General features: G+C 42.6%; 1 protein-coding gene across 3 annotated transcripts; it reads right to left on the bottom strand.

Annotated features, from left to right (window-relative positions):
• Positions 1-771: 771 nt before the first annotated feature.
• On the bottom strand, positions 772-10454 carry LOC123132378 (uncharacterized). Of its 3 annotated transcripts, XM_044552152.1 has the most exons (5): positions 9794-10422; positions 2977-3062; positions 2804-2897; positions 1618-1697; positions 772-1100 (listed from the first exon to the last, which is right to left on the bottom strand). In XM_044552152.1, the coding sequence occupies exons 1-4, from the start codon at positions 10048-10050 to the stop codon at positions 1661-1663; spliced, it is 474 nt and encodes a 157-aa protein (XP_044408087.1). In that variant the 5' UTR covers positions 10051-10422; the 3' UTR covers positions 772-1100; positions 1618-1660. The 3 variants fall into 3 exon arrangements, 2 of the variants coding, with proteins under 2 accessions (XP_044408087.1, XP_044408086.1); XR_006464672.1 differs by lacking the exons at positions 772-1100; positions 1618-1697 and having other exon boundaries at positions 2810-2897; positions 2977-3090; positions 9794-10442; XM_044552151.1 differs by lacking the exons at positions 772-1100; positions 1618-1697 and having other exon boundaries at positions 2810-2897; positions 9794-10454.
• Between the last annotated feature and the right edge of the window lie 320 nt (positions 10455-10774).

The raw sequence follows: 10774 nt of genomic DNA, 5'->3' as shown, positions 1-10774 counted from the left end.
CAATTGCTGGCACAAAGCTCTCCGCCACCCCTTCCGTCTTATAGGTCAAAGATGAGAAGCCTTTAGGTAGGGTTTTTGGGTAGTAGAAAGTACGTATTTGCTTTCATTAGCCTCCTCTTTAGCCTCTCATGAGTCAAAATCCTCATCTTCAGATCCTTCACCCCATTCCTTTGATGTTTACCCTTTTCTTTGGGGGCACCTATGCATCAGTTACCCTTTTCTTCTTCCTCCAACCAACCATTTTTCAGGTAAGAAAGAACTCAGAGCATGATCTCTCCCTTGCCCTAGCATGCCCCCAACGGCAGGCGAGGTCCTGTCCAAACGCTGTGTCCAGCCATGTCGTCCCCTCCTTCGGCTCGGTAGCTATCTAATCCAAGCAGTAGCAAAAACGAAAAGGCCTCGTCCTCGCCTTCGCCGGCTAGCCACTTTGTCCCCACTTCCGGCTAGCTCCTGGCTCGGTCTCGCCGGAAGCGCCATGACTGACTGCATCGCCCCCATCTCGACTGAATAATCCAAATGTGTTTTTCAAGCAAGTGATATATTTACCTGATCAAATGTAACACCTGCACCCATCAGGTTACGGTCCTTGCGGCCTTGTGGGATTTGAACCACCTAGGCATGCTGTGGCCGCCCGAGTGCAGCGGCGCCCATGCTGGGCCTTCAGACAGGCAGCAACAATGCGGTTTCCCCAGACAGCAACGCTAGAGAGTAGAGACTATCTCTCCAAGCGTCAATAATAATCGTTCAAAGCTCTCATGTTTGAGACTGGAAATAATCCTTTGCTGCTATAGAACGATTAATAATTATATAAATACAACACAAACAGGTAAATTTGACTGTACGCCATACAAATGATAATGATAGATTTCCCTCAATTTCAAAACATCCAGGGAACAAACTTCAGAAGGTGCTACGAAGTCTTGCTGAGTTTCCATATGGAGAAGAAAACATGTCACAAGGTTTGAATTCAAATGTTGTGACTCAATCTTCGATAATTGTTGACTGTTCTATAACTGTATAACTTTCCTTTAGGAAAAAACTGCCATCTGCTTATGGCCTCTACCTTGCACATGTTACAATGTCTCGGCTAGTCCATTCACCTGCCAAAACAGAACATCGACGCAAGATGAGAAGAATTCACAGCCACCATTCTGAACTGAATACTTACTTAGATCAATAATCACTAAAGATACTAAGAGCGTAAATACTTAGGTAGTTCAATGCGATGACACGTGTTACGGTGGCATATAAAATATGGTTTTATCCTAGCTAATTTTTATAAACTAGCTGAAAGTATTATTTCGGGGGAAATACCAGCAACACTAGCAAAAGTGATATTCTGTTGCATGCACTAGCTTTTCCCCAATATAGCATGGGCAAGGGGTTTGAAGAAACAAACTGAGATCCCCTGTGCAAATTTCTGCACATCTATCTTTTACATATGCTTCCTGATATAGCATGGGCAAGGGGTTTATAACTTTATATACGCTTTGCTGTTAGAACATAAATAGTGACGGCATGGTTGTAAAAGAACATATTTCCATTTCCCTGTGAAGGAAATGTGGTGTATCCCGGAACCCGTAAAAATAAAGGCACAAAGAAAGGACAAGTAAATACCATCAACCAGTTGAACGAGCAGGAGACTGGGATCAGTAAATCATTACACCCAGTTATGATTTCTCCGCAGACGTCGGGATCTACTTTAAAAATACTGGGTTAGCCAACAATTACTTCCATATTGAGAATGAAGGCCAACTTACCAAGCTGGTAGAACTTCTCAGGTTAAAAGAAATGGAAAACAAAATATCCGGCCCAATCTAAATAGGAAATTTGTTAACACCAAACATACTGACACACAGTTCTATGCAGCGAAGGAAGGAATGAAAAAATCATCCGCCAGAAGATCAATGATGTTGTGCAAGATGCGAACAGGTGAGCAACTGAGCATGGCTTTACAGAACATATATATTGGTTATAATAGTATAAAAATAAAAATTTATCTCGAGACCAGATGTGAAGAAACTAAGACTCGGACTATTGGTTTACAAAAAGAAACAGTGGACCAAAACTCCATGAAATTAAGGCATCAACTATCTGTTTAGGAACTCCAGAGTCCAGACTACATTATTCAAGCAGCCAGAAAACCACAAGTAGTAAAAAAAGTTCGCCTAAGCTTATTTGGAGAACCTTTCAAAGTAAATCGGTAACCTTCCTAAAAAATAACCATATCACCAATGAAACTTCATTGAAGCATCCGCAGATGAAATACTGGTGATGGTGAATGCTGGCTAGCTACTGCTTTTTCATGAACATGTGAAATGTATTGCCAAGGAAAGCCTTTTGACAGCTGACTGTAAGACAGGAAAAAATATATATGATCCTTTCTTAGAATGCTACACACTCTGTTCATTAATGCTCCCTCTGTAAAGAAATATACGATCATTTAGATCACTATATTAGTGATCTAAACGATCTTATACTTCTTTACGGAGGGAGTATAAGACGTTTTGGCGGCAGTTTAATTTAAACTGCCAAAACGTCTTATATTAATGAACAGCTGTAGCACTTCATAGCATTATGCTTCAATTACATTACTATAATCTTAAATTTCCCAAACATGGCAGCACAAATACACAATACCAAAAATGAGTTTTTTTTACGTAATTAATTTAGCAGGTCCAACATTAAATAGCAGATGGGGTAACTACAGAAAACACATTGGTGGCAGAAAATCACTGAAGCAGCAGGTATACAAGCTTTAGGAAAGAGGGATACTGAAAATTAAATTGGATGAACTCATTACCTTGTAGTTACATGATCTTCAACTACTTTATGTTCGTCTTCAGTGAACATGAACCACATGTCTTTGTTCTTCGTTCTATTTTCTTCATCGAATTCTGATATAAACATGGTATTGCTAGTCACTATATATTGCTAATGAGTAAAATGAAAACTAACCTCGTAATAATTACAAACCTTGACGCATTATGCTTATATTGTAATTACAATAGTCAGCCAGCTTCCAGTATTTTACTCCTTTGTCTTCCATAACAGGAGTGGTCCTATGAACACATTTCAGCATCTCTAATTCTGGCACAATTGGGAAGTACAAGAAGAAAATTAATACAGAACAGCTATATACCTTTATTTGAACAAAGCTTGGACTTTTTAAACATCACATGACAAAACAGAAGGATAAGAACGGCACCCTAACTCAAACAAGACTCAGACCTAAGTGGTGATGCACACGTCTACACCACCCACCAACTGAATTAGGCTAAATTTGGTTGTAGTAAAATAAACAACCAGTGTATGCTTGAAATGCTAAGAGAATAAAATAAACATATTCAGTTAGTTCACGTTCCGGTAAACTACCCGGCTAGTCTAAGACTTCGCATTATGCAAATTATGATCACAAAAATAAACCAAAAGTTGCAAGTAGAGGATAAATTAGTTTAAAAATTAAACCTTAGACACTCGGATTATGCCTATTTTGCATACTAAATGTTGTCAATGAAAGATTATGTGAGCTTCAAAGTAAAGGGGTTCCTCATGGTAAACCTTATTACCTATAAATAGGGATTAATTACTTTAGTTCTGATTTAAGACTGACTTTTGTATCAAATTAAAGGAAAAATATTGTGATACCAAATTCTCAGTTTGAATTTTTGATGTGTATCTCATATCGACCACCCTTTAAGTAGGACAAGTTATGACGACTTAATCAATATTATTGCCCAGACCTGGCTTTAGGAGTATTTGCTGTAAACCTCAAGCAGCCCATGGTCCACACCTTTAAACTCTAACACCAATTGTACAACTTCATGCTAGCACCAGCTAGATTCACCATAGCAACCCTCTATTTAACCTAGACTAGATTCCAAGTGAATGCTATTGTGTCCCGATGGGGAACGCAGTAAGAACTGTGATAGATCGTAGGACAAGAAACGAGATGCAAAAAGTTTATTCCATAGTGACATGGCAAAGACAAGGAGTGATATGGCACGGAGAACAAAGGGGAAGAAGTTTGGTAGGACAAAGAGTGTGTATAAAGGAGTTCATGCAACATTATTGGGCAGCCAAGGAAGATACTGGACTCAAATATAAGTTGACCAAACTAACTACACGAATATGACCAAGTGTTGATTATATTGCTTCTCTTGCATGCAACGTGCACCACATTTCTCCCACTAGCAAGACAACTTATCGTGGTGTTGTAATTAGCCAGCAACCAGGCTTGGCCTCGGCAGAATGACTCGTCTTATTTGAGGCATAAGCCCTTTCTAGTGGTGGTCCACCAACATTCAGTATGAGGTAGCAAATGTGAGTAATGTCCATAAGCTCAGGAAGATCTGACTTGAAAGGCTGCATGATGAGCATCCCGGCGGTTAACAACAACGGTGATGCCAAAATAACACCAACATCGGCGACACGAGGAAATTCCCAATGATGTTGTGTGGCTATCTATGTTGATAAGAACAACTTGGATCTTGCTGATGTTGGCAGCATGTCAATGTATGTCTAAGGGCCCAGTGATGTGTGTCGTGGTCTTCTCAACAGGCTCACATGAAGAACACATCGATGTTTGTGGATTCCTAGTGCATGCCAATGAATGTTGAGTTGTCAATGGTTACTTGTCACACATAATAAACAAGTTGCTCCGTTCACGCTTTGATAATTAAATTTTTGTGTGAGCTGAGTCATGGTCACACCAATTGCGCATTGATAAGACAAAGACAATGGCTCTGATGACAAGTTGCCACATCCTCGTTGCTTGATCTTGGAAATTAAGTTGGCAACGCAAGACATAGCTTAGGGTGGCGATGATACGAGATCAAAGAGGAAAGGGGATTTGTAGAATAGAGAGGATGCGTAGGGATGACAACACCCATGGTAGAGATGAGACAAAAATTATTGCCTTGTGCCCCCAATATAGCAAGTCCAATCTTATAAGAATCGCACAAACATGGAACCTAATATCATTGTAACTGATTGATAAGGTAGTAACTTAAGATATAACCAAAAGAAGTGACCAAACCTAATAAATTGATGTTCGTATTAACTCCCCTTCAAAACGCATGCACTGATCATGATCTCCAGCCTTGGAAAGACAACACATTCTAATGTTGTAGTTTAGGAAAGTTATTAGTGATTGTCTCCATTGTCAGGTTTATCGAAACAAGCACATATGCTTACAAATGACTTCAACGGAGAGGTATATGTTTTCCCGTATGATGGATGAGCCATTTACCTGTGGTACACCATCTCATTTAATATGCCTTGGTGAATTGTGTTAAGCTTCATGCACTAGCCAACGCAACCAAAAGTCCGAACTGGTGAAAAGGGCCAGGCAATCCACATACACACTAAAACAGCCCCTCTCACGTGTGGCGCGGCATGTTAACACATGAATAGGCTCAGAGGTACAACTCAAGAGGCTTATACGTGGACACAGAGTGGGCAGCAGCATTTTTTGGATAAATTGCGAAAGCCAGGACTTGAAGTCAAGACCTTAGGCTCTGATACCATGTTGAGCTTCATGCACTAGCCAACGCAACCAAAAGTCTAAACTTATGGAAAGGGTCAGCTAGGCAATCCACATTTACACCATGTTAAGCTTCATGCACTAGCAAACACAGCAAAAAGTCCGAACTGATGGAAAGGGCTAGCAATCCACATATACACTTCAACACCCCCTCTCACATGTGGCGCGGGAATGCCAACATATGAAGACTCGGGGATACGGCTCAAGCGGCCTATACGTGGATACAGAAGGGGTAGCAACATTTTTTGGATAAATTGCGAAAGCCAGAATTTGAAATCGAGACCTTTGGCTCTAATACCATGTTAAGCTTCATGCACTAGCCAACGAAACCAAAAGTCTGGGCTTATGGAAAGGGCTAGCTAGGCAATCCAGATTTACACCATGTTAAGCTTCATGTACTGGCCAACATAACAAAAAGTCCGAACTTGATGGAAGGGCCTAGGCAATCCACATATACACTTCAACAAATTGAATGGCTATCCTTCGAAAACACTGATATCTCATAGAACTACAAAATCTCATATCACTTGTAAGTTCATCGGATTATAAAACTCCACGCCATGCCGATATGATATGTAGTCTAATAACCAAGTGATGCACTTATTGTAAATAGCAGAGGGAAGCAAGAGAATACTGCTCCTGAAATTAATTCTTAGTTGTAATATAGAGCAACCTTATTAGCTGACCTAGCATGTCGCTTAGGATTGGAGAAAGCAAGACCATGACAGCATGCCCTTATACTAGTAGGGCCATTGTTGGCATCAAGTCTTGCTTTTAGGAGGCTTGCCAAATCTTCTATTCCTCCATGGTTCCACGATATTGCAATAACTGACCGTAACAATTTAGCACACTCTAGGGAGGGGATATCATCTTGGCATTGACATAGCATCCATGAGATCCAAAGCAAACACGAGGGTCATCATCCTAGTAAATTTTGCTAGGCGAATGCCTAGATGGTTTGGGTGACACCAACAAAATATGGATTTTGTCAAGAGTAATAAGAGCATTACATAAGGCAAAGAGCCTCTTAAGACAAGGGTTTCACACCTAAAGTATCAGAGGGGAAAAGGACCCTAGAGGGTGGAAGATATCCCATGAAGAAGTAGCCATCGTTGGCTCTCTTTATTGCCATCACCGTAGGAAGAAGTGAGTCGTGTTACTATGAGTCGTCCTAGGTATGCTTCTTCTTTGAGGCTCGTCCTTTCTTCTTCTCTCAACTCTTCTCAGACTCTCTGGTACTCTTCGACAATAATTCTTCACCATTGTCTCCATATTTCAGCTGTTGGCGGTGGATCAGCCCAAATGGGTCATCAAGCAGATCGATAAGCTCAGAAGGGACTTCCTATGGGCTGAGTCTAATGCCATCAGCAGCGGGTAAGGGCCTGCTGTGTTGGTCCCAAGTTTGTATGCCCCTGAGTCTGGGTGGACTTGGCATCCCTGACTCGGCTGCTCAAGGGAAGGCCCTTAAACTTAAAGTTCTCTGGCTGTGGCAAAACGCAACGGACACAGACAAACCTTGGCATGGTCTACCCCGTCCATGTGACAAGGAGGTCAAAGGCCTGTTTGTTGCCAGCACTTCCATCACAGAAACTGGCCGTTCTCTGTCGTTCTCAAACAATCACGGGTTAAATGGCCTCGCCCCATTTATTATTGCCTGCCCAAAGCTCTACAAGCATAGTTGGAAAAGAAACATCTCAGTTGCGGATGGCCTGGCTGATAAAAGATGGATTACACACATAAAGAGGAACCCAGACTCTGAGGTCCTAATTGAACACATTGATTTCTGGCAAAAATCCTCTGCCTTCTCTCTGTCCGATGTGTTGGATAAGGTGGAATGGAAGTGGACTGAAAATAAGAAATATACTGCCAGCTCCGCCTACACTATTCAATTTATTTGCAAAGTTGATTCTCCCCTCAAGAAGCTTATATGGCAAATCAAGCTCCCCACGAAGGTCAAATTCTTTTCGTGGCTGAATGTTCAAGGAAAATGCCTAACTGCGGATTATCTTGCTAGAAGGAAGAGATGGCCACATGAACCCATTTGCTCCCTTTGCATGTGTGGCCATGAGGCACTGCGCCTATTTGTTCACTGTCCTCTCGCTGCAGGGATATGGGGGTCTTTTCCTCGTGAGGTTAAATTTTCCCTTCCCTTTGATGCCGAATGGTAACACTGAAAGTTTGCTAAACTGGTGTTTTGTTTTACAGGAAGAATTCCAGAGCCACTGGGAAGCTGGTGGGGTGGTGGTCCAGTTAAAGGTAAGCTCGTCTTCTGAAGCATTAATCCTAGTGGATATACCAAGTGCTCTGAGGGCCTCTGCCACCACCGCTGTCTGGTGGATACCAAGACTTAATCCATCGATCCGTGTGTGGCTTTCCTGCCCTCAATGGTGAGGTGCCCCCTCGAGTTACAAGTTATGGTTTCCCTGATTATTTCGAGCCTGCGTGGCAAAACGGAAACCAAAGCAAGGTGACCCCAACACAGGGATGACATGGAGACATGTCGTGATCACTGCAACACCACAACAGCATCCGATGGAGCAGCAACCTTCACTACTGCAGCACGCAGCAGCAGTAAACAGTGGATCCAAGTCCAGCACAGCCCAGCACTGCCATTCGAGGTGCCACTCCAGGTCTTGTGGTCTGATGTTCAATCCTTTCGTTCTGACCGGCAGCGACGTCGACTAAATCACCTTTAATGGCTGGTCACGTGCACAGCCGCTGGGAAAGCAATACACAACACACAACAGAAGGCACATAGTTTGCAAAACAAAACAAAAATGGCAGCAGAAGGAGCACTACTAGGACGCACAGCAACATGAATACAAACACCACACTAAAAGAATATGTACGAGACTCCACAGGATATGTACTATTTTTATGAAACAAATGCTGCAAAATCAGCAAGTGATGATGTGCCATCACTACGTTTCTGAATATAAAGATCGACAAATATCATTTTAATTCAGCTTATCAAAACAGTATTATATTACCGTTTTTAGAAGGACAAATATCCATACCTATGACAAGAGTAATTCAATGGCAGAAAATATCACATAAGCTGAATTTCAGTTTACTTGTTCCAACCATTACCTATTAATTAATACTCCCTCCGTCCGGAAATACTTGTCATCAAAATGAACAAAAGGGGACGTATCTAGACGTATTTTAATTCTAGATGCATCCCCTTTTATCCATTTTGATGACAAGTATTTTCGGACGGAGGGAGTATAATACTGTTTTGATAAGTAGTATAACTAGAGCGATATGGCACTTCAACTAAATCTATATTATTTCAATGTGCGTTCCAAGTTGAATACTTATTTCCTAGGAGGAGGTGTTATCAGCATATGTATGATTCATCAACTATCATCTCTGAACCTTATCTTCTTCAGAACCTAATTGTCAAAGTGGTGGAACCAAAATCACAGCTGCCCCTAATGCAAACACGAATTGAACTAAAAAGTGCAGCACTAAGAAGCACAACACGGCATTTAAGTGGTTATACGGTCGTCTTGTTTCATGCAACAGATTGCTGGGCACAGTACCCCAAATGTAAAGATCGATACAAACATGACGGATCGTCCAACGATTATGGCGGTTCCCTAGAAATAGGCAATATAACAGCACTAACCTAATGGAACGATGTATAGCATCCTCAACAATTAGTCCCTACGAGAATGTATCATATCCTCACTTTCAATATTCATAGGACAATCAATCATCCATGAGCAGTGCCAAGAATTTATCTACCAAGTGCACTACAGACAAGATAAATAGCACAGATATCTAGTACCAATTTGGAAGGATAATTAGTCTTCCGGCGAGGGATGGATGTCTGCCAGAAATGATTTGACACAAAATAAATCCCAGGACTAATTATAATGATTATAAGCATCCTAAGAGCAGGCATTATATGCAAACTAAGATATCCGGAGCACAGGAGTAGCATGTACTCCAGTATCCAAGAAACTGGCATTGACATAAGAAGATACAGATGTTTTAGGTGCAAAAACAATTAAACAAGCTAGTAGTCAGATGTTAGTGGCCTGTGCCAATTACCCCTGAAGCCCGAGACCAGTACTAGTCGTGGGACACTACGCTAGTACTTATCGGCACGAAAGTTCTTCCTCTCAATCTGCATCGGATCCTGTGAATTCCTGAAGTAATCGTAGCGGGAGCGTAACACTACTACACTAGACGTCCATGAACATGCATCTAGAGGATAAAATTAGCGTACGAGGGGCTCACCTGGTGGCATGTCCACGCATCGACGGGGACGCTGAGGATGTTCGCCTCCGGAACAGCGCCAACCTCGTCGCCGGCACCGCTCGTCCCCGGGGCGACGCCATCCCAGGCGCCGCCGTCGCTCTCCTCAGCACCCACCTCGGAGCCGGCGCCGCTCCGCTCCGAGGGGACGCCGCTCGTAGACCAGCCTTTTGCCGGCGGAGGACGGGGAACAATCCCACGACCGGAGCTGCCATCCTTGCACTGGTCACCATGGGCATTGTTTTTTGAGGAGTTGATGTAGTTCAATCTAGATTCAGATCTAGGGTTGTCGTTCAAGATAGAGAACCCGTCGTCACGCGCTTTAAGCCACGGATCTAGAGCATCATCAGATCTAGTCTGATGAAGTCGAGAAGGAGTCGTCGTTGCAAGGCGGCGCTCCTCCTCCTTGTACGAAGTCGGCGGTGAGCCCCAACTCTCATATTCATACTCTTCCTGCTCCCTTTGAAACTTCGGACGAAACTCAACTTTGTTGCGAACTAGATCTGATAAATCTTTTTTGTCGTTGTCGAAGCGAAGCTTGCCATTAGCATCATGCTTAGAGAACGGACCACATGAACGATCCATCACCACCACAACCACAAAAGAGAAGAATAGAAGCTTTTTTAGGAAAAGAGAAGAAGAAAAGTGGTGGTGAGAAAAAAGTGTGAGGACAAACCTAGATGTAGGAAACCCTAAACATGGGATCAAGACAACCCACCTATAAATACCCGATGAGGATGTGCAACTTGGGGCTAGGAACAAGAGGGTCGGAATGGGCTGATGGGATGGGCCAACTTGGAGCTAGAGTGAAGGGGGCGGGACGGGCTGGACATGAACTTAATTTGAAAGACCTACATATGCTTCCATGACTGATGGATAACTCTTAGCAGACATGGCCCCAACCCAACTAGCATGTGGTCCACCATGGCAGCATTTGAAGGCCCTCAATCCGCAAGGTTGAAT

Source organism: Triticum aestivum, chromosome 6A (assembly GCF_018294505.1).
Source record: "Triticum aestivum cultivar Chinese Spring chromosome 6A, IWGSC CS RefSeq v2.1, whole genome shotgun sequence".
Taxonomy (NCBI): domain Eukaryota; kingdom Viridiplantae; phylum Streptophyta; class Magnoliopsida; order Poales; family Poaceae; genus Triticum; species Triticum aestivum.
This window is presented reverse-complemented; position numbering and strand designations above follow the sequence as displayed.